General features: G+C 43.1%; 1 protein-coding gene across 1 annotated transcript in view; it reads right to left on the bottom strand.

The window, feature by feature from the left end:
- LOC310798949 (myomesin-3-like) overlaps window positions 1-22,695 on the bottom strand; it is a gene marked incomplete at both ends in the record, with an annotated part of 118,678 nt that overhangs the window by 83,788 nt on the left and 12,195 nt on the right. The window contains 9 exons of the mRNA XM_083661504.1: window positions 644-682; window positions 1,046-1,133; window positions 2,657-2,767; window positions 3,213-3,280; window positions 5,203-5,262; window positions 8,272-8,416; window positions 14,504-14,658; window positions 15,574-15,618; window positions 20,485-20,591. Of these exons, the coding sequence (XP_083517630.1) occupies window positions 644-682; window positions 1,046-1,133; window positions 2,657-2,767; window positions 3,213-3,280; window positions 5,203-5,262; window positions 8,272-8,416; window positions 14,504-14,658; window positions 15,574-15,618; window positions 20,485-20,591 (818 nt within the window). The remainder of the gene's footprint in view (window positions 1-643; window positions 683-1,045; window positions 1,134-2,656; window positions 2,768-3,212; window positions 3,281-5,202; window positions 5,263-8,271; window positions 8,417-14,503; window positions 14,659-15,573; window positions 15,619-20,484; window positions 20,592-22,695) is intronic.

Below are 22,695 nucleotides of genomic sequence, written 5' to 3'. Positions count from 1 at the left end.
AGAGAGAGGTAGAGAGAGAGGGGGGAGAGAGGTAGAGAGAGATGAGAGAGAGGGGGAGAGAGGGAGGGAGAGAGAGATGAGAGAGATGAGAGATGAGGGAGAGAGAGAGGAGGGAGAGAGAGGAGGGAGAGAGGGGGGAAAGAGAGAGGAGGGAGAGAGGGGAGAGGAGGGAGAGGGGGGAGAGAGAGTAGGGGGAGAGAGAGGAGGGAGAGAGAGACGGAGAGAGAGAGGAGGGAGAGAGGGGGTGAGAGAGAGAGGAAGGAGAGAGAGGGGGGAGAGAGGAGGGAGAGAGAGAGAGGGAGAGAGAGAGGGTGAGAGAGAGAGGAAGGAGAGAGGGGGAGAAAGAGGAGGGGGAGAGGGGGGGGAGAGAGAGATGGGAGAGAGAGAGAGAGGGGAGAGAGAGAGAGAGAGAGAGGAGAGGTTGGCAGGGACACTGGATTATTTTAGGGAAGAGCACAATTTTAATGCCACTGTTTGTCTACATTTTCCTCTCCTTGGCAACTTAGAACATACTTATCTAGGGAGCTCATCACATTAATATTCTGAGACAATGCACCAAAACAATTAATTAACAAGGCTTTTAATTGTACTATCCCATCTCAACACATCACCTGTGGCACATTTCACACTGTGATGAACTTACCACACTGTTTACTCAGCTGCTGGAGGAGCTTGTCATACTCTGGAAATCAAAAGGACAGTTAAGCTTCCAGACGGAGTTTGTTCAGTATATTGCTGTCAGAAGTATGAATAATAAACATAGGAGGATTAGCTGTAAGGTGAATAATAAACATAGGAGGATTAGCTGTAAGGTGAATAATAAACATAGGAGGATTAGCTGTAAGGTGAATAATAAACATAGGAGGATTAGCTGGAAGGTGTTGCGCTCGTGAATCTTGAGGACACATAATGAGATCAGGAAAAGAACGAAAACAAAACATAAATAGCTTCTTCACCTTTACGCATGGACGATTAATAATGGCAACTGAAATGTACAAACACTACGCAAGAACAATGTGTGTGTGTGTATCTGTTCACTGCTCACCTTTATCCACTAACTCCAAGGTGCTGATATCCTTTCCTCTGCTGTCAGCCACTGTCACTTTATATGAGCCTGCCTCTTTCTTCGTCACCTGAGGGAAGCATCATATTCAAATGAAATATATTCATAACTTTTGATATGAAATATTGATACCTTTGGATATTACCCATATACAGTACTGGAATCTATCTTTATTCCCAAGATAACCAAGATACAGGCTAAGATGAACTGAGCCTCAACGATACTCGATCCTATAAATTAATGAATGTCTGTCTGTTTATTTTCTCTCTCTCTCTCCGCCCCCAGCTGCCATTTCTAAATGCTGATGTATATTTGCCTGAGCTCTTTTTTTTTTATACTTTATTTTACATTTTAACATTTTACAAAACACACGAAGAAAGAAAACAAAAACAGGCTCAGACACAGGAAAAAAAATAAAAAAGGGAAAAAAACATGTATATACTAAGGACATTCAGTGTTACAATATAGAACTACCAGCTAGGGATGGGCATCGAATTTCGAATTTTCGAATAATCGTTGTTATTATCAAGGTCGACTTTTATTATTGAAATTCGAAATTCGATTTTTTTTTTTTTTTTTTTTTTTTTTTTTTTTTTAGTTAAATGTTGCATTGTCTCCCCTGATTCTAATTATAGTCAAATCGCTTGGTTTGAGCAAGTAAAACAATTTTTATAAGCATTTTAAGCAAGGTTTATGGAAAAATGAATGGCGGATGAAATCCCATGAAGAGGGAGAGGGGGTGACTTTGGCACCCCTTTGGCACTCAGACCTGAGCCTACTAAATATTTAATGAACCACTCATGATTGTCAAAACTGTTTTTTATTTTTGAAAATGTCAATGTCATGTAACATGTTCTTTACTTCAGTGGTGCAATGCTTGTTTGAGCTAAAAATCCACAGCAGAAGCTTTTTATATTAATTAATAAAGCCGTAGACTTAGAATCAGGGGAGACAATGCAACATTTCACTCACAAAAAAAATTAAAAAAAAAATTACATTTTTATTTTTATTTTCGAATTTCGAATTAAATTCGAATTTGGCCAGCGAATTTCGAATAGTGTTTTTGCTAGAAATGCCCACCCCTACTACCAGCCACACACAGTGCCTTCATGCCTCTAGAAGATGCTGTGCATGGGGCCCCACGCAAAGGGTCCGGGAGTCACCCGTCACCCCTGACCTCGTCAAGATAAGCCAGAAACGGGTCCCAGAGGACTGAGAACTTTTTGAGAGAGTTGGTCCTCAGGAACCTGAGATTTCCCTGAGCTCTTAACCCCTGTTCTGGTCCTCTACCACAACACAACTAGAACGACCGCACCGTGGATTTATGCCTCCGCCATTAGTTCATTCTTGAGTCCAAATCGCCATTTGAGACAAATTGGAAGAAATTCCGTCAAGGCGCTCCTGAGATGTTGCGTTACAGAGCTTGGAAATTGGGTGTGTGAGGTCACAGTGACCTTGAACTTTGACCACCAAAATCTAATCAGTTCATCCTTGAGTCCAAGTCGATGTTTGATGGTAATTTTCCGGCCTGGCTATCGCCGGCGGAGACATAAAAAGTCTATAAATAGAGCAAGGGAGAGTAATCCTGGCTACCTGTGGGATGATGAGTGTGCTGTTTCCTGATGGCCGCTCATACTCAGCTTGGCTCAGCTCCACACCGTCCTTAAACCACTTGACAGTCGTGTCCTTGTTCACATTTGTCACCTACAGTATATAAAGATATAAATTATATTTATAATGATATAAATGATACTGTACCTACAAACAATACAGTACAGGCTGCACAATATCATAAAAATAAATGCTGGCCCAATTTCAGTAACCTAGCTTTTGTCAGTGTTTGGACACACACACACTTTTCACAATTTAGAATAATAATTATGACGTCAAAAGTATGAAATAACATTCTATTTTTGAATCTTTAAAGTAGGCACCCTTTGCCTTGATGGAAAGACAAAGGCTTTGGAAAGAAATCAATACATAAGTATAGTAACAACAAGGATGTGGTGGGTGCATTAGGAAATATGAGAATATATTAGGTTTGATGTGTTATTGTCAATACAATCCGTTTTCAGTTGAACTGATTTACCATCCATTAGCAAATGTATACAAAAATAGTGAGTAACAACATATCATAACTGTGAGGTACCTGACACTTCATAATCAATTCACAATCCGCGGTCATGATCCATGACAGGAACTCCAGGAAATAGGGCCCTTGGAAGACAGAACAAATGGTTAACCACCAGGGGGCACTGGGCCACAGAAACCATGACCATCCAAGCATGACTCCTACATGATCAGTGATCAGTGATCCATAGTGACAATGAATGCACCATCACACCAACATGCTTTGAAATGTATACAAAGAGGGTGGTTGCAATTTAAGGCAAGGGGCATGGTGTCAATAACCTGACTCCGCCAGATGGGGGCGGCATTGTTCACAAATTCACAATCCCTGGCAGCGTCAGGTTATGGTGTCAAACCAGACAAAAGCAGAAGTGACAGTTAAGTACTGGAATAGTTTATTCTTCAGTTGAATTGCTTGCTTATCATTTTATGAGTTGATCATTTTAGAATTGCTGATGTCATTGGCATAGAGGGTCATTCCTATGCTGTGCCTTTTCTTTACTCGCCTCCCTAGATGATCCAGCAGAGGGCAGCAGACCTGTCATTACACACAAACAGCAGGCTGGGAAACAGCATCAGAACCTTCACCTCAGAATGAACTGTGCAGAATGGAGTCGTGTCTAAAGTGTGGGCGAGCCAAACAGTGTTGCTCACCCACTTCATAACATACTGATGCAACACAAGTGTTGTTTCAGCAACAGCAGCTCGCAGCACAGACAGAAAGGCTTCATACTGGAGAAAGCAGCTCGCAGCACAGACAGAAAGGCTTCATACTGGAGAAAGCAGCTCGCAGCACAGACAGAAAGGCTTCATACTGGAGAAAGCAGCTCGCAGCACAGACAGAAAGGCTTCATACTGGAGAAAGCAGCTCGCAGCACAGACAGAAAGGCTTCATACTGGAGAAAGCAGCTCGCAGCACAGACAGAAAGGCTGCTTACTGGAGAAAGCAGCTCGCAGCACAGACAGAAAGGCTTCACACTGGAGAAAGCAGCTCGCAGCACAGACAGAAAGGCTTCATACTGGAGAAAGCAGCTCGCAGCATAGACAGAAAGGCTTCATACTGGAGCAACAGCAGCTCGCAGCACAGACAGAAAGGCTTCATACTGGAGCAACAGCAGCTCGCAGCACAGACAGAAAGGCTTCACACTGGAGAAAGGTTAACATGGTTGTTTGTATGGGGCTTTGAAATGAAGACAGTGGCGCTAGTGGGTGCATCATTTTGCGGTTTCCCAGTAGCATCTAGGCTCTGATTGGTTTGATATTATTCACTGTGTTTCTGGATGATTCTGATGATTTCTATTCTATGAGAGTAGATAGATAAATGCATGCTTTATTGATCCTTTGCAGGAAATTGATATGTCACATTCAACAGTCAGGACAACAACATGAGACAAAAACTGACACTGAAACATGTACTGTAGCTATAGGCACAATAATACCAGAAAATTGAGAGTACTTATAAAATGTACTAGGGCAATAAAAAAATAAAATCTAATACAGCATTATGCTAAAATACTGAAAGTGCAAAATGTGCTTAAAGTGACTGAAGTATCTAAATGTATTAAAAAAATAAAAGTAAAAAAAAAACACAACTAAAAGTTACCCCCACAGTTAAAAAGACTGATGGCAGCTAAGATTCCCTGTAACGTTCAGTCCTGCACCTGGGTGGGACCTAGCCTGGGTAAACCCATCCCCCACGTGACCTGCTCTCAGACCTGTTCTCAGTCACTAGGTGACTGGGAACTGAGAGAGCAGGTCACGTGGGGGCTGGGTTTACCCAGGCTAGGTGGGACCAGCCTATGACTATGAGTATTTTCCTAATTGTGATTTTTTTCCCCTGTGTATCATTTGTAGCTAGGAAAGGAATTCCTCACGATGGGATTTAGAAAGTCCTACCACTACTACCCACTACTACCACAGCTAACACTTTCCAGTAGTTTGAACAGTGGAGGGCATAAAGTTACAGGATAGATGCACCGCACCCTAAAGTGGCAAAGCAGACCTCTCACCTGCTTTCCTCTTATAGTCACATCGGTTTGCTTCAGCCAAGGCCAGCGCCTCACGGAACTCTGCCAGAGACAACACAGCATCCACTCAAATCAGACAATCAGCAGCACAGCAATGAAAACACACCTGTAATACTGTGATAACTGATCACTACCTGTTGGTTGGTGCTCATCTCTTAAGCTGTGTTCACACCGAGATATTTATTTTTCCCCCCGTCGCTCGATTCAACCCTTTGGAATCGCTCTGTCGCTGTGTTTAAATCGCTCGTTTGCATTGACTTTGTATGTAAACTAGGGATGCACCGATTGCCATTTTCTTGGCCGATTCCGATTTCCGATTTTTGAATAGTCTGACTTGCCGATACCGATTTTTGCCGATTCCGATTTTTTTTTCTAAAAACAACAATTGACAGCTTACACAAACGTTTTTGTAACTTTGTTTGAAAATTAAGATTCATAGAACAATTCTTACATCTAATGGGGATCCAAATAATCTTATCTTATCTTATCATTTGCATGAAGTAGGACCTTCTCACTCAAACACATCTCAAAATAAAAGTGTTCCAGGTTAGGCTACTGGACAGAGCTTTTTTGTGCAAATACAATGAATACAAAAATTAAATTAAATCCAATAGCCTATATCCCACAGCTATCATGCATTTACTTTTCCAAAAGAAAACAGGTGCAACAGAACATCAAAATGATCCATGGACAAGGAGTTTATAGACTGGCTCCAGACCAGTCCTCTTGAGTAGAGGGGAAATGAGTTTATGAGTTACAGTAACGATTTTCAGTCTGAATATCAGGCGGAGTTTACACACAGTCCGAAGTTTGGTATGCGTATTTTTATCTGCCATCCGAAAAAATATTGTCACGCACAGAAATCCTTGCACACTTGTGAGTCCGATGCATTTTTATTATTATGTCCGTCGTTCTATTTGCAATACGAAACAAATAGTCTCTCCTGTATCTACGTTACAACATGACTGACAGGCTGAGGCACCAGCGCTGATGTGGAATGGAAAAGGCAGGTCGGGGAATGGTGGACACAATGCTCGCGTTCACCTCGCCAAGTCGGCTGTGCACTGTGGCCGGGTGCAGCAGCACTGCTTCCCGGGGAGAGAGAGCAGAGAGAGGGGGGCCAGTGAGGTGAAGCGAGCCGCTCAGACTGGACTCCAGCCGAGCGGGACTCGGCCGCACCTCTGTCTCCACGGCTTATTTTCGACTTGCATGTGTGACAAACTGCGAGATTTGTCTACTTCACTGACGGTGAAAAAAATCCACAACGAGGAAGGTATGCTGGCGTGTGTGGTGTGGTGGCTGGGTGCCTGTCTCGGTGCTTTGGGGTGTGCGCACGTCATGTGAAAATCGGCTCACAGAATCAGCTATTTAGAGTGACCGGCGCAGATCACCGATCGAGGCCGATACGTGAAAATCGGCCATTTCCGGTCACGTGCCGATCGATCGGTGCATCCCTAATGTAAACTCGATGCCAGCGAAAAACTTTGAATAGGTCGGTGTGAACGCACCTTTAGATTATCTCCGCTAAACTTTAAGATACTAAATGCTATGCTCATGCTAGGATGCTCTCAGGTAGAGTTGAAATGATTAATTGATTAGTTGTCAACTATTAAAGAGGTATTAAACACTTTGTCCACTTGTTTCTAGTGAAAATTTAGTAGTGTTGTTGACTAATCCAGGTCAAAATGTGATGTCGTGATGTTGTCTACATGTACAGTATATATGCTTATGATGTATTGTATTTTGGACCCCAGGAAGATTAGCTGGTGCCACAAGTATCAGCTAATGGGGATCATTTTTAAATAAATAAATAAATAAATAAATACGTAAATAAATAAATAAATACATAAATAAATAAATAAATAAAATCCTGACATTTAGTGTAAATCTGAAGAATTCTTCAAAAGAGTCATTTTGAGTCTGAATGGTGAAAAGCAGTGCTCTGAACTGGACCTGCCGCTGCCTGAATCTCCCCCCATTGGCTGGTCTGGGTGGTTTGTGACATCACCCTCTATACTACAGAGTACAACAGGTGGTTTGTGACATCACCCTCTATACTACAGAGTACAACAGGTGGTGACATCACAGACCACCAGTGTTTGTTGGTAACTCATTACAAAAGTAACATATTACATGTAATATATTACTTTTAGCAGTAACTCAGTAATATAACTTATTACTTATAGGATTTCAGTAATATTATACCAGTTACTTTCTCAAGTAACTCAAGTTACAAATTGAGTTACATTTTATTCAATCAAAGCACATATTTAAAAAAGATACAATCATTTCCTAATCAAACTATGTTTTTATGCAAATAACCACTATAGATGACAATAAAAAAGGAAAAGAATAACATTTAGAATTTTGGATTGTTTACACTGACTTCAAGGCGGTTTAAATTATTTTTCGGGATGGTTCCGGGGCGGCGATGTCATTCTGCTGCTGCTGTTGTTTTGGTCAAAGTAATGCAAAAGTAGTGTAATAAGTAACGAGTTACTCTACACAGAAAGTAATATTGTAAAGTAACTTATTACTTTCAAATGAAAGTAACTAGTAATATGTAGTATATTACATTTTGAAAGTAACTTGCCCAACACTGCAAACCACCATATTTATATATAACTTTGGTTGTGGACAAAGCAACACATTTGAGGATGTCAACTTGGGCTTTTGGAAACACTGACCGACATTTTTCACCACCAAACAACTAATCAATTAATTGAGAAAATAATCAGCAGATTAATAAATGTTCGTTGCAGCCCTACTCTCAGGAGCCTAAATTGCACAGGTTGGTGGTGAGCTGAACAACAGTAGAACACTGCATCATTTATACAGGAAGACAGTCTATTCTTTAATTCATTATGGCACAAATGTGATCCTCCCATCATAGCTGTCAAAACAATGAAATATTTAAGAAAATATTCCAGTTTGTTTGAGAAGAGGAGATCATCTTTGTCACAGAGAATTAAAACATCTCTTGTTCCAGTGTGAATCTAGCCAGTGTGATGGTGTGGATAATTACTGCGTTGTGTTGAGTGAATGACGTACTTTGATCCACAAAGACCAGTGTGAACTGGTTCTTGGCGCGACCGTCCCTCAGCTGGGCCGTGTAGGAGCCTCCGTCTTCCTTAGACACCGGGTCAAACAGGATCTCCACCAGACCCTTGGCCTTGTCAAAGTTAATCTTACGGTTCTGCAGAAGAGTAAACACCGTTAAAATATATGTCAACTCATATACAGTACAGACAGACGCACTCTTAGGCCATGTTCACATTATAGGCAAATCCGATTTGCTGCTAAAGTCATTAATCATCATTATCTTGATTGGTTTCCCAAATGTGATTTGGGAGAGTGTCCACACTGCCACAAATCTGATTTGGGCAAGTGTTCAAGTCAGATATGTGTGTCCAGACCTCCATATGTGGTTTGGGACAAGTGACACAAATCAGACTTGGAGCGTCCAGACTCATAAAACCAATCTGGATAGAAGCATTAAGAGGTCACTAAAGTTCACAAATCAGATTTGGCCTCCTAGTCTGAACATGGCCTTATTGTAGGGAGACATTTGCAATCTACCACCTAGACTGGTACTCATTCAAAGACAATCTGGTGTGCATCAGTGCACAGAAAATGACTGAAATGGCATATGTAGGTTTACTGTACATTAGAGGGGGGAATCACCAGAGAGGCCCCACGATACGATATCACAATACCTGATTTTTTACTTAGAAAATAGTGAATAGTGCTTGGAGAGAAGGGAAGTCCGGAGGGCTTATACAGAGTCCACTCCCATCATGAGCAGATCATACAAGAGAAATAAATAAATAAATAAAACCATACTAAACAAATAAAAATTAAGTCACGATTACTTAAGTCACAATATTATTTTATTGCAATTTTAAACATTTTGTGATATGCTGAGTATTGCGATAACAAATACTGTGAATTATTACCTTTTTTTCCAACTGCAAATTATGTCCCAAAAGGAAAACTCATAGGTAAGGGTGGGAATCACCAGAGGCCCCAAGATATGATTTTATCACGATACGCAAGTCAAATAGGATATTATTGCGATTTTAAAAAGATTGATACTTCGCGTCCGTGTATCGATACAATATTGCCACGCAAAATATTGCGTTACTATGCTGTATTGATTCTCCCCCTCGCTCCTAATGTACAGAAATGCATACTGTAAATACTGATCTTCTCTCTCTTTCACACATATGCATGACGAACAACACACATACACATGTGCACGAAAACACACACACACACACACACACACACACACACACACACACACACACACACAAAGAACCACATTAACATAAGAGCTCATGCTTATGACTTTCATGTTGAGCAAGCTTAGCGTGTGCCTGGCATGTTGATGGGACTGGATGGCAAATGTGATTTGTGATGTATGGTAACTTAAGCCTGAGGGCCCCAATCAGCTCAATGCATTTTGAATTGGCAAACCTCAGCCGTGATCATTTGGAAGTAAAGACTAATCAGTCTCGTTCAGACGGAAACTCTGATGCAGAGGAATAATGGAAGAGATGAAAAATGAAAGAGAAGGGATGATTGGAAGCTGTCGAATATAAAGCAGTCACTCGCTGGCATGCAAGAAAACACACACACACACACACACACACACACACACACACACACACATGCACACACACACACACACACACACACACACACACATGCACGCACGCACTTGCGTGAAAACACAATGAAATACAATGTGTCATATTCATTTCTCTCCCAATGGTCACATTTGTACACGGTGCGATGACCTTGACAGCCGTACGGTTATTTTTAGCTCGGTGGCACAAGCTCTATCAGCGCTACGGATGTTTGCTCACGTTCCATTTGTTTTCCTCAATGATCATTTCTTTCTATTAGGTGATCCCAGTTTGAATTGCACTTAAAAAAAAAAGGCAGGTTAAATTATTGTCATTATTTCCCATATTCCCTCTTGCTGTAGCCAGTCTATTATTTTCTCCATACTAAGGGGAGAATGTTTGTGAATTGTCTTGTTGTGAGTTTTCACAGCTTCCACAGAAGCTGTTTCCCAAAATGAAATGAATCTGGAAGTTATTTATTGCACCTTAAAACAAAATATAAAGTGGAAATTGGAGGCCTGCAGCGTGTGAGCTGTTTATTTGTTTATTTCATGATTTGCTCACTTTCGGCTCAGCAAATTACTGCCCCTATATCTGCAGCATGCATTTGTATGCCCTACACACAGGAGGGCATAAAGCATGAGAAGCATGAGAATATATATATATAATATATATATAATATATATAATAATAATAATAATTATATATATATATATATATATATATATATTAGGGATGTCCCGATCAGGTTTTTTTGCCCCCAAGTCCGAGTCCGAGTCCTTTGATTTTGAGTATCTGCCGATACCGAGTCCCGATCCGATACTTTTATAATACATTTTAAAAATGAAGAGCGAAGAAAATTATCCAGGATGTCCCTTATTTTTATTATATTTTAACATGTAACACTTATCATGCACAACTGTGCATGCAAGTAGTGCAGTGTATTGTAAACTGAGCACTAGTTATGAGGTAGCTTGAACATTCTCAAGTCAGAACAGAAAAATTATTCTTCACATTAGAACTAGTGCAACATTAGAACTTAGTGCAACATCACAGACTCAATAGTCTAGTGTTAAAACAAACAGCAGCTTAACTTAAAATGCCAGTCAGGCATTAAAATAAAAAATAAATAAATAAAAATATCAAATAAAACAAATGAGCCAATATTCAAGCAGTGCAGTGTATTGTAAACTGAGCACTTATGAGGTAGCTTAAAGATTTTCAAGTCAGAATAGAAAAAATATTCTTCACATTAGAACTAGTGCAACATTAGAACTTAGTGCAATATCAGTGCCAGTGTGTCTGTGACGCTGCGCTGGGAAAGCAGGCCCTCCTGCACGACAAGTTGTAATGTGTGCGCTACACAGCCCACACTCTGTACTCCCATATCCAGCATGGCTTTCTTCATATTTGCAGCGTTATCGCGCAAAATGATATGGACTCGGTTCTTGTCTATTCCCCAGTTGTTCAGCATCCTCTCCATCGCCTGCTGGATGCGCTCTGCTGTGTGGGATCCACGAAATTCCTGTGCATGCAAAGTCGCACGGCTTAAAACAAAACTGGAGTTGATCCATTGCGCAGTGAGGCTTAGAAGGGCCATGAAAACACAGACGAACTCCAAATATCTGTGGTAAACGCGACATCAGGCACGTCTTTCAATAGGACAAGCAGCTTGTCGCTTATCTTTTTCTGGAGCGCTGGCAGAGCCTTTTCAGTGATATAGTGTCGAGAGGGCATGTCGTATCGTGGTTCCATGTACTCCATAAGCATGATAAAACCCGGGTCGTCTACCAGAGTGGCTGGTCACTCATTGCTATCATCTCGGCTATCTTTTCTGTGATCTTTTTCGCCTTTTCACTGTCGTTCTCGTCGTTCACTTTGAAATATTTCCACACAGCAGACATGATAGCGGCAGCGCGGCTCAGCTTCAAAACAAACTGGCGTGCTCTCTGCGCATGCGGTGCGGTGTTTTTGTGAGGCTGTCTGGCTGAGTGTCGTTTGACACAGACAAGGTCTGACTCTGTAAACGGTGGTAGTAATACTAATTTTATTCTAATTTATTTTGAATCACCAATAGCCCATATATAAAAAATCTGATAAAAATAATGACTCGGACATATGATCGGGTCATAATGTCCGAGTCCGGATCGAGTCTGCAGTCACGTGATCGGCCCCGATTTCCGATCACGTGATCGGATCGGGACAACCCTAATATATATATATATATATATATATATATATATACGGGTATACGGGCTGCTGGGACTTGTCACAATTTAAACATTTAAAGAGCAGCTTGCAAACCTAAACGTCACCTACACACTGAAAAGTAAAGGTGCTGAACATGGAGTGGTACCACAGAAGAACCATGTCTGCTTCCACAAAGAATGTTTCAGACCAAGGTTCTTTAAAGAACCATTTATACACTTCAAATGATACATTTCTTATGATCATGGCCGTAGCCAGGGTTTGAGAAATACCGAGGTCATTTTAGCGCGGCGTCGGGGGGCCAGGGGGGGCCGGTTAGAAAATGTTGTCCATTTTAAAGTAAAATGCTTCAATCTGGTGCACTTGGAGAGCAAAATTAATATTATATAAAGAACTACAGACATCATGTTAGATTAATATCCTCTTTACTGTGCTGTTGCTTTACAATGATACAAAAAAAAATGTCTCCCCACATAATATATATTCTGCATACAGGTCACATGGCAGAATACTGCTCAATTAAATACAATGGTCCATCTACACAAACATCACTTACAGGGGAGTTACCGGTACTTACCCATTCACTTCAATAGAACTGTCCCCAAAGTCTAGCCCCAATCTAGCCCCAATGCAAAATGTAAACGTGGTGAGTTATCTCTCTTCATTCTATATAGCACACAGAGAGGAAGCAAATTCTTGCATTTCTGATCAACTGTCATATATCATGTTATTTATGAGGGATTTAAAACATCAATGACAGATGAATAGATCTGGGGGCCGGGGATATTGTCCTAAAAAAGAAGAAGAAAATACCAAGGTCATGACCTCGGTTTCCTCAATGGTAGCTACGGGCCTGCTTATGATGAAGAATTCAAATTTGTAACTAGAATTTCCCAGAAGTTTCCTTCTATCTCACAATCAAGAGGTTAGGTTTGGGCAGCTAATAGCAATCACTTATTTTGAATCTTGAATTGTGAGATAGAAGGAAGCTTCTGAGAAATTCTAAAGTTCCAAATTTGAAGTTGTCCTCATAAGAAATGTATGATTTGACAGCACAATTAGAAGAATGAAAAAAGACAATACCTGCGATGGAGCAAACAAGCCGACAAACCCGGAACCCATATTAACCCATTGATACCTGATGCAGCATTTGTGTGTGTATCCCTTTAAGACCGCGAACCGCGTTAACGCGGTTCGCGGTCTTAAAGGGATACGCACACAAATGAGGGATATACACGCAAATGCTGCATCAGGTATCAATGGGTTAACTTCACCACACTGAAAACTACCTTGGCACTTTCTGCTGGGCTGGTGGCTGGGTTGCTGTTGAGGCTTGGGCTGGGTGCTGGGCTGGAGCTGAGGCTTGGTCTGCGGCCTGGGCTGGACTTGGTAGCTGGGCTGCTGCTCCGGCCTGGGATTGGCTTGGTAGCTGGGCTGCTGCTGCGGCCTGGGATTGGCTTGGTAGCTGGGCTGCCGCTGCGGCTTAGCTACCATAATGTGAATTTTGAAAAATAAGTGTTTGACAATAAGCCTTGTACATAATGTAAGTACATAACATAATATGCCCTTTGGTTAGGGGTGCACCGATCACGTTTTTTGCCACCGATTTCCGATCGCCTATGGGAAATATCTGCCCAACCGATCATCGACCGATCACCGATTACCGATCACCGATCACCGATATATAAACTCCTCAAAGAAAGTTTGGAAACGTTATTTTAGGTTGATTATTTCTCCCCTTTAATAATACCAATTGGCATTGTATTTTATATCGTTGGAAAGCCTGATTAGTGATAGGGCTTTTTTTTATAAAAAAAAAAAAAAAAAAAAAAAAAAAAAAGTATAGGAAAAAATGGCCGATCGCCGATCGCATATTTGAGGTCAATATCGGCCCATACAGATTGCTTGCCGATCGATCGGTGCACCCCTACCTTTGGTGGATGCTTTTATCCAAAGTGCCTTACGGTACAAGTGTTTGTTTTTTTAGCATGAGTGGGAATCAAACCTCGTAACCCTGAGTTAGTGACACGCTCGACCTCGTAACCCTGAGTTAGTGACCAGTGTTGGGCAAGTTACTTTCAAAATGTAATATACTACATATTACTAGTTACTTTCATTTGAAAGTAATAAGTTACTTTACAATATTACTGTCTGTGTAGAGTAACTCGTTACTTATTACACTACTTTTGCATTACTTTTACCAAAACAACAGCAGCAGCAGAATGACATCGCTTCCCCGGAACCATCCCGAAAATAATTTCAACCACCTTGAAGTCAGTGTAAACAATCCAAAATTCTACATTTTCTTCTTTTCCTTTGTTATTATCACCTATAGTGGTTATTTGCATAAAAACACACAGTTTGATTAGGAAATTATTGTATCTTTTGTATGTTACTTTTGTAATGAGTTACCCCCAACACTGTTAGTGACACGCTCGACTCACCTCAGCTGCTCTCATCGGAGTGCTGGAGAGTATTTCTCTGTCATTGAGGATGAGGCGGAGCTCAGCACTGTTGCTCAGACTCTCTGTCTGCAGCCACAGACGCACGTTCCCTTTCTCATTCACCTCCACCTCCCAGGAGGACTTCAGCGCTATCACTGCCACAGGGAAACATGATGAAGATGTTGAATCAGATCATATTATCATAGAATAATGAATGTTGATCTATATGTGGAGTAACACGCATAGATTAAGCCTCATTATGCATATTCCTCTGTACAATAAGAGTCTTGCTTTGTCCCTTCACACTGTATTGAAATCCTCTTGATTTTGTGTCAGTACTATTACTACTACTACTAATAATAATAGACTGTAGATTTGATTTGAATTATATAGCGCTTTTCTAAGTACTCAAAGACACTTTGTCATAGTAAATTAGATATACAACAAAAAAAAATGACAAAATGAATGAATAAAACCACTATGTACTCTGTCACCAATGTCACCAAGACTGATTCCTAATTCCTATGCATCAGTTCTGATGTTAATTGAGTCAGTTATCCTTTGATTCAAGTGTGATTCCTCTCTTCATGATACATTATTGTTGTGGTACGTACCTGTGTTTATGTTGTGGTACGTACCTGGGTTTATGTTGTGGTACGTACCTGGGTTTATGTTGTGGTACGTACCTGGGTTTATGTTGTGGTACGTACCTGGGTTTATGTTGTGGTACGTACCTGGGTTTATGTTGTGGTACGTACCTGGGTTTATGTTGTGGTACGTACCTGTGTTTATGTTGTGGTACGTACCTGGGTTTATGTTGTGGTACGTACCTGGGTTTATGTTGTGGTACGTACCTGGGTTTATGTTGTGGTACGTACCTGTGTTTATGTTGTGGTACGTACCTGGGTTTATGGTGTGGTACGTACCTGGGTTTATGTTGTGGTACGTACCTGGGTTTATGTTGTGGTACGTACCTGGGTTTATGTTGTGGTACGTACCTGGGTTTATGTTGTGGTACGTACCTGGGTTTATGTTGTGGTACGTACCTGGGTTTATGTTGTGGTACGTACCTGGGTTTCTGACTTGCCAGCTGAGTTCTGTCAGTCTTTCAAGGTCTGAAGACAGAACATGGAGATGGGTTAATGGAGGGAGGGGGTTAATATCAAATGATTAGTGTCAACAGTTTGATCAGGTCTGACATCATAACAGCCCACACAGTTTGATCAGGTCTGACATCATAACAGCCCACACAGTTTGATCAGGTCTGACATCATAACAGCCCACACAGTTTGATCAGGTCTGACATAACAGCCCACACAGTTTGATCAGGTCTGACATCATAACAGCCCACACAGTTTGATCAGGTCTGACATCATAACAGCCCACACAGTTTGATCAGGTCTGACATCATAACAGCCCACACAGTTTGATCAGGTCTGACATCATAACAGCCCACAGTTTGATCAGGTCTGACATCATAACAGCCCACACAGTTTGATCAGGTCTGACATCATAACAGCCCACAGTTTGATCAGGTCTGACATCATAACAGCCCACAGTTTGATCAGGTCTGACATCATAACAGCCCAAACAGTTTGATCAGGTCTGACATAACAGCCCACACAGTTTGATCAGGTCTGACATCATAACAGCCCACACAGTTTGATCAGGTCTGACATCATAACAGCCCACACAGTTTGATCAGGTCTGACATCATAACAGCCCACACAGTTTGATCAGGTCTGACATCATAACAGCCCACAGTTTGATCAGGTCTGACATCATAACAGCCCACACAGTTTGATCAGGTCTGACATCATAACAGCCCACAGTTTGATCAGGTCTGACATCATAACAGCCCACACAGTTTGATCAGGTCTGACATCATAACAGCCCACACAGTTTGATCAGGTCTGACATCATAACAGCCCACAGTTTGATCAGGTCTGACATCATAACAGCCCACACAGTTTGATCAGGTCTGACATCATAACAGCCCACACAGTTTGATCAGGTCTGACATCATAACAGCCCACACAGTTTGATCAGGTCTGACATCATAACACCCCACACAGTTTGATCAGGTCTGACATCATAACAGCCCACAGTTTGATCAGGTCTGACATCATAACAGCCCACACATGATGTTGATCCATCAGTTAGCGTTAGCTCAATTGTTAGCCTCGGTGGCTTCTAGTCAACTGCGCATGTTCACAACGTGACCACTTGAATGCCGAGCGTATCGTGTACACGACTTCTGGTTAGATTAGATTAGATTAGATTCTTTAATGACCACACAGCCAGGCTGGTGGAATTTGTTTTCAGTACAGTTCATACGTAAGCATGTCCAACATCATGATACATACATACATAAAACACAATAACAGTACACAATACAGTTATAGCAGCAGTGATATGGGGGTTGTTATATAGAGTTCAGTGTCCTTATAGCAGTGGGGAAGAAACTGTTTTTAAAACGGGTTGTCTTGGTGGGCAGAGACCTGTAGCGCCTCCCAGAGGGCAACAGCTGGAAGATGTGGTATGCTGGGTGAGTGGGGTCAGAAATGATTTTTTTAGCTCTATTTATTGTCCTTTGGCGGTGGAGTGATTCAAGTGACGGAAGGGGGGTGTGGATTATTTTGGAGGATTTATTGATGATTCTCTGTAGTTTGTTTTTGGAGTGAGTGTCCAGACTGCTGTACCAAACTGTTATGGAGAAGGTGAGGATGCTTTGTATGATGGCCAGGTAGAACCGGAGCAGGAGATGTTTTCTTATTCGGAATTTTTTGAGCTGACGGAGGAAGAAGAGTCTCTGATTGGCTTTTTTGTAGATGTGGTCTGTGTTGGTTTTCCATTTGAGGTTATTACTTATGTGAGTGCCGAGAAATTTGAATGAGTCCGTAGTGCTTATTGGTTTGTCAGAGATGAGTATGGGGGTTTTGGGGTGTGGCTGGCGTCTGAAGTCGATGATGAGTTCTTGGGTTTTGGATGAGTTGAGTAGGAGGTTATTGTCTGTGCACCAGGTAACTGTTTGGTGTATCTGTGCACGGTATTCCATTTCATTATTGTCTGTGATGAGGCCTATGATGGTTGTATCGTCTGCGTATTTGTAGATGTTGACGGAGTTGTAGTGGGATATGAGCAGGTTGGTGTATAGAGAGAATAGCCAGGATGAAAGGACGCAGCCTTGGGGGGCTCCTGTGCTGAGGTACAGAGGGTGAGATGTGATGTTGTTGATTTTTACCTTCTGTTGTCTGTTGGAGAGGAAGCTGTGGATCCAGTGGCAGATGCAGGGGTCAGTGTTCATATCCAGTAGCTTATTGATGAGTTTGGCCGGGTTGATTGTGTTAAAAGCAGAGCTGAAGTCCATGAAGAGAATGCGGGCGTAGGTGTTGGGGGTATCCAGGTGTTGCAGGAGGTGATGGGTGGCTGTGTTGACTGTGTCTTCTACTGACCTGTTAGTTCTGTATGCAAATTGATGTGGATCCATGAGGGGGGTGGTGCTGGTTTTGAGGTGGGTGAGAATGATGCGTTCAAATGATTTCATGGCTACGGATGTGAGGGCAATTGGTCTGTAGTCGTTGAGGCATGATATGTTGTTGGATTTCGGTACGGGGATAATGATGGACTGTTTGAAACACTGGGGGACTGAACATTTACGGAGGGAGGAATTAAAAATGTTGGTGAAGACGGGGGCCAATTCTGCAGCACAGTGGTGTAGTACAGATGGACTGATGTTATCTGGGCCTGCTGCTTTGTTTTTCTTAAGCCTTTGGAAAGTGGTCCTCACCTCTTCCTCCTGGATGTGAAAAGGAGGGGGTGGAGGAGGGGACGGGGGGGAGGGGGGTGGGGGTGGTGACTGTTCAAATCTTGTATAGAAGGTGTTGAGTTTGTCCGGGAGCTGATTGTCACTGTCAGGTATGGGGGTAGGTTTCTTTTTATAATTGGTGATGTCCTGAAGTTTTTTCCAGATGGTTCTTGTGTCATTGGTTGTGATTTGTTGTTCTAATTTGGCGGCATAGTTGGTTTTGGCTTTCCTTATTGCAGTCCTTAGTTTATATTTTGCAGCCTTGTAATGTTCTTTTATTCCTGTTTTGTAGGCGTTGTTTTTATCTTTTCTAAGTTGTTGGATTTCTTTGTTGAACCAGGGTTTATTGTTGTTGAAGATTTTGACTGTTTTTGTTGGGATGCATAGTTGTTCGCAGAAGTGGATGTATGACGTCACTGTGTCGGTGTACTCGTGAAGGTCGCCAGCTGCATGGAATACATCCCAATCAGTGCACTCAAAGCAGGCTCGCAGCTTCTCAGTGGCGTCTGTGGACCAGGACCTGACGGATTTTATCGTTGGCTTGATGGATTTAAGTTTTTGTTTGTATGTTGGAATGAGCAGCAGCATTGCGTGGTCGGATTTGCCCAACGGAGCTCTTGGAAAGACACGGTAAGCCTGCTTGAATGTGGTGTAGCAGTGGTCCAGTGTGTTGTTCCCTCTGCTTGGGCAGGTTACCTGTTGGTGGTAGTTCGGTAGCTCAGAGGACAGGTTGGTGTGATTGAAGTCGCCCAACGCAATTACTGCTGCGTCGGGATGAGAGTTTTCAACAGATGATATGTAGCTGGCTAATTCGCTCATGGTGGAGTTAGCGTTAGCCTCTGGGGGAATGTAAACACCGATTAAGATAATTGATGCAAATTCTCTGGGGAGGTATGTTGGTCTGCATTTGACAGAGAGGTATTCCAGTTGTGGGGAGCAGATTTGACTGAGTGTTATGGAGTTTGTACACCAGCGATGGTTGATCATAAAACAGATGCCTCCACCTTTGGATTTGAGCGACAGGTTAGCTAACCTGTCGGCTCGGTGGAGTGTAAATCCTGGAAGCGTTACCGCTTGGTCGGGCACTGTTTGATCCAACCAGGTCTCAGTCATGCAGATGGCAGAGCAGTCGCTGTAGTCTTTGTTAGATTGTACTAGAAGTTGTAATTCATCCATTTTGTATCGGAGGGATCTGACGTTAGATAGCAGGAGAGCTGGAAGTGGTGGTCGGAATGGGCGCCGTCTGAACCTTGAGAGGATCCCAGAGCGCCTGCTCCGTTTCCCGGCAGATGTTAGCCATGGCGTTGGGTAGCCACGTAGATGGTTAAAGGATAATATTTCCTCAGGTAGGAACGCCGATGGTCCCAGAACTCCATGTGTATTTTGTCTAAGCTTTAGTAGCTCCCATCGGGTGTATTGGATTATACATGACACATTATAGCACAACGTAGACAGGAGTACGAGACACAGGAACATAGCTTGTACTGGGGCGAGCCTCACGGCCTCGTCTCGTATCATTTATTTGTGTGCATTCATTTGATGTATTGATGTCCTATGCAATGATTTGATGGATTATGTATTCTCTTAAAGGAACAGTTCACCCAAAAATGAACCACTGACAGTTTTCTCTCGAGTTGCGCTGGTTTAGTTTAGTTTATTTATTTGCACATTTATTTGCACAACACTGTTTATTTGCACATAGTAAAATCAAGAACAAAGGGAAGGAAATAAGTGGATAAAAAGATTGTGCAGGTAGAGACAGGAAACCAGGAAACCCTAATGGGCTTATTATGCAGAAATTATACCAATATTAACAACAATTTAATCAAAGCATACACACCTGGTAACCTCCTTGACTGTGTGTTATATGGACAAACTTCACCTGTTTCAACTGGCATGAGTAAGATGATGACAGAATTTTCACTTTTCTGTGAACTGTTCCTTTAGAGTGTGTGTGTGTGTGTGTGTGTGTGTGTGTGTGTGTGTGTGTGTGTGTGTGTGTGTGTGTGTGTGTGTGTGTGTGTGTGTGTGTGTGTGTGTGTGTGTGCGCGTGTGCGCGTGCGTGCGTGCGTGTAGGTCCAGAGACCTTTCTAACCTGGAACAATGGACAAACAACTTCTATTCTATTCTCTTTTCTTTTCACACCTTCTGACAACCAAACGCTTGATTTTACCTTCAGCGGTGAAGTTGTAGCTGGAAGACAGGTTGGGCTGGTCACTCATCTCCACTGTGTAGAGACCCAGATCCTTCTCAGAGGGGTCGGTGAAGGTGAGGGTTGATCTAGGGATGGACAGGAAGACAGACCGATTCATCTATGGAGAGTTAGCCTACATTACGTTCCCTGGTTCCTCCTCCCAGTGTGCAGCAGCAGCAGGGACCACTGAAGGTGATCTTTGGTGCTGATTCATGCCTCCTGCCTCAGCCAACTAAAGCCCAATTTATGCTTTGTCTGCCGACACTTTTGAAACGGTCGCCGACAGAAATGAGGACTTGAGTCGACACTTTCAAGTGTCGGCGAGCAGCAGTGTCTGCTACCTGGTGAAATGTCTAGTGTTGCCGACTACGTGACGATGTGTCGCGCAAGTGTGATTGGCTATATAGACGGCACGCGCTTGGCTTCCTTGTTTTGGTTTTCACTCGATTGAAATGAATGAACGTGTCCCCGCTATTTTTATCAGCCTGTCCGTGATGTATGACTTTGTGAAAATCACAAAGAACATTGTGACCAATTTCCCAGAGAGAGAGGAGGTGAGTTGTGTGGTTGTGTGTCGTTTATATGCGGATGCAGTCAAGTACGTTACATCTTGCCTCCGAGGTGGTTTCACTGTGCGTTCCCTCTCTTCTCTTGACTGTCTGCTTATAGCGTTCGAGTGTCACGTGACCGTTGAACCGAGGCGAACATTCACTGAAGTATAAATGCAACAGCATGAGCGACACTTTCTTTTTCGTCTGTGACCATGTGCTGAGCCACACTTTATAATAAGTCTAAATTCAGCGTAAGCCTAAAGTTACATTCATTCTTCTCTTACATGCTATCAGTGAGTGGAACAGTGAGAATGCCCTTCTTTTGCAGGTAATGCAGTGTTGTTTCAAACCACCTGTAATGTCAATATAGATTCAAGGCCTAAATCCTAAGCTTTACAAATGATGGAATATGTCAAAAATAATCACAATATTTTTGATCCTATATTGGACTTGGACAGTTCTAGTTGGAAATCTAGCATGCTTGCTGGAGCTGTGCTGGGTGGCGAGCTGGGTCAGTGCTGTACGAGCCAGAGAGAGAGAGATGGCTAGCTGGGTCAGTGCTGTACGAGCCAGAGAGAGAGATGGCTAGCTGGGTCAGTGCTGTACGAGCCAGAGAGAGAGATGGCTAGCTGGGTCAGTGCTGTACGAGCCAGAGAGAGAGATGGCTAGCTGGGTCAGTGCTCTACGAGCCAGAGAGAGAGATGGCTAGCTGGGTCAGTGCTGTACGAGCCAGAGAGAGAGATGGCTAGCTGGGTCAGTGCTGTACGAGCCAGAGAGAGAGAGATGGGTGGCTAGCTGGGTCAGTGCTGTACGAGCCAGAGAGAGAGATGGCTAGCTGGGTCAGTGCTGTACGTGCCAGAGAGAGAGATGGCTAGCTGGGTCAGTGCTGTACATGCCAGAGAGAGAGAGATGGGTGGCTAGCTGGGTCAGTGCTGTACGTGCCAGAGAGAGAGAGATGGGTGGCTAGCTGGGTCAGTGCTGTACATGCCAGAGAGAGAGAGATGGGTGGCTAGCTGGGTCAGTGCTGTACGTGCCAGAGAGAGAGAGATGGGTGGCTAGCTGGGTCAGTGCTGTACGAGCCAGAGAGAGAGAGATGGGTGGCTAGCTGGGTCAGTGCTGTACGTGCCAGAGAGAGAGAGATGGGTGGCTAGCTGGGTCAGTGCTATACGTGCCAGAGAGAGAGAGATGGGTGGCTAGCTGGGTCAGTGCTGTACGAGCCAGAGAGAGATGGGTGGGTCAGTGCTGTACGTGCCAGAGAGAGAGAGATGGGTGGGTCAGTGCTGTACGAGCCAGAGAGAGATGGGTGGGTCAGTGCTGTACGTGCCAGAGAGAGATGGGTGGCTAGCTGGGTCAGTGCTGTACGTGCCAGAGAGAGATGGGTGGCTAGCTGGGTCAGTGCTGTACGAGCCAGAGAGAGATGGGTGGGTCAGTGCTGTACGAGCCAGAGAGAGAGAGATGCGTGGCTAGCTGGGTCAGTGCTGTACGAGCCAGAGAGAGAGAGATGGGTGGCTAGCTGGGTCAGTGCTGTACGAGCCAGAGAGAGAGAGAGAGATGGGTGGCTAGCTGGGTCAGTGCTGTACGAGCCAGAGAGAGAGAGAGAGATGGGTGGCTAGCTGGGTCAGTGCTGTACGAGCCAGAG

The sequence above is a fragment of the Poromitra crassiceps genome (genome assembly GCF_964638095.1).
Source record: "Poromitra crassiceps genome assembly, chromosome: 26".
In the NCBI taxonomy this organism is placed as follows: domain Eukaryota; kingdom Metazoa; phylum Chordata; class Actinopteri; order Beryciformes; family Melamphaidae; genus Poromitra; species Poromitra crassiceps.
The sequence above is the reverse complement of the archived record's forward strand: the minus strand, read 5'-3'. Positions and strand labels throughout refer to the sequence as shown.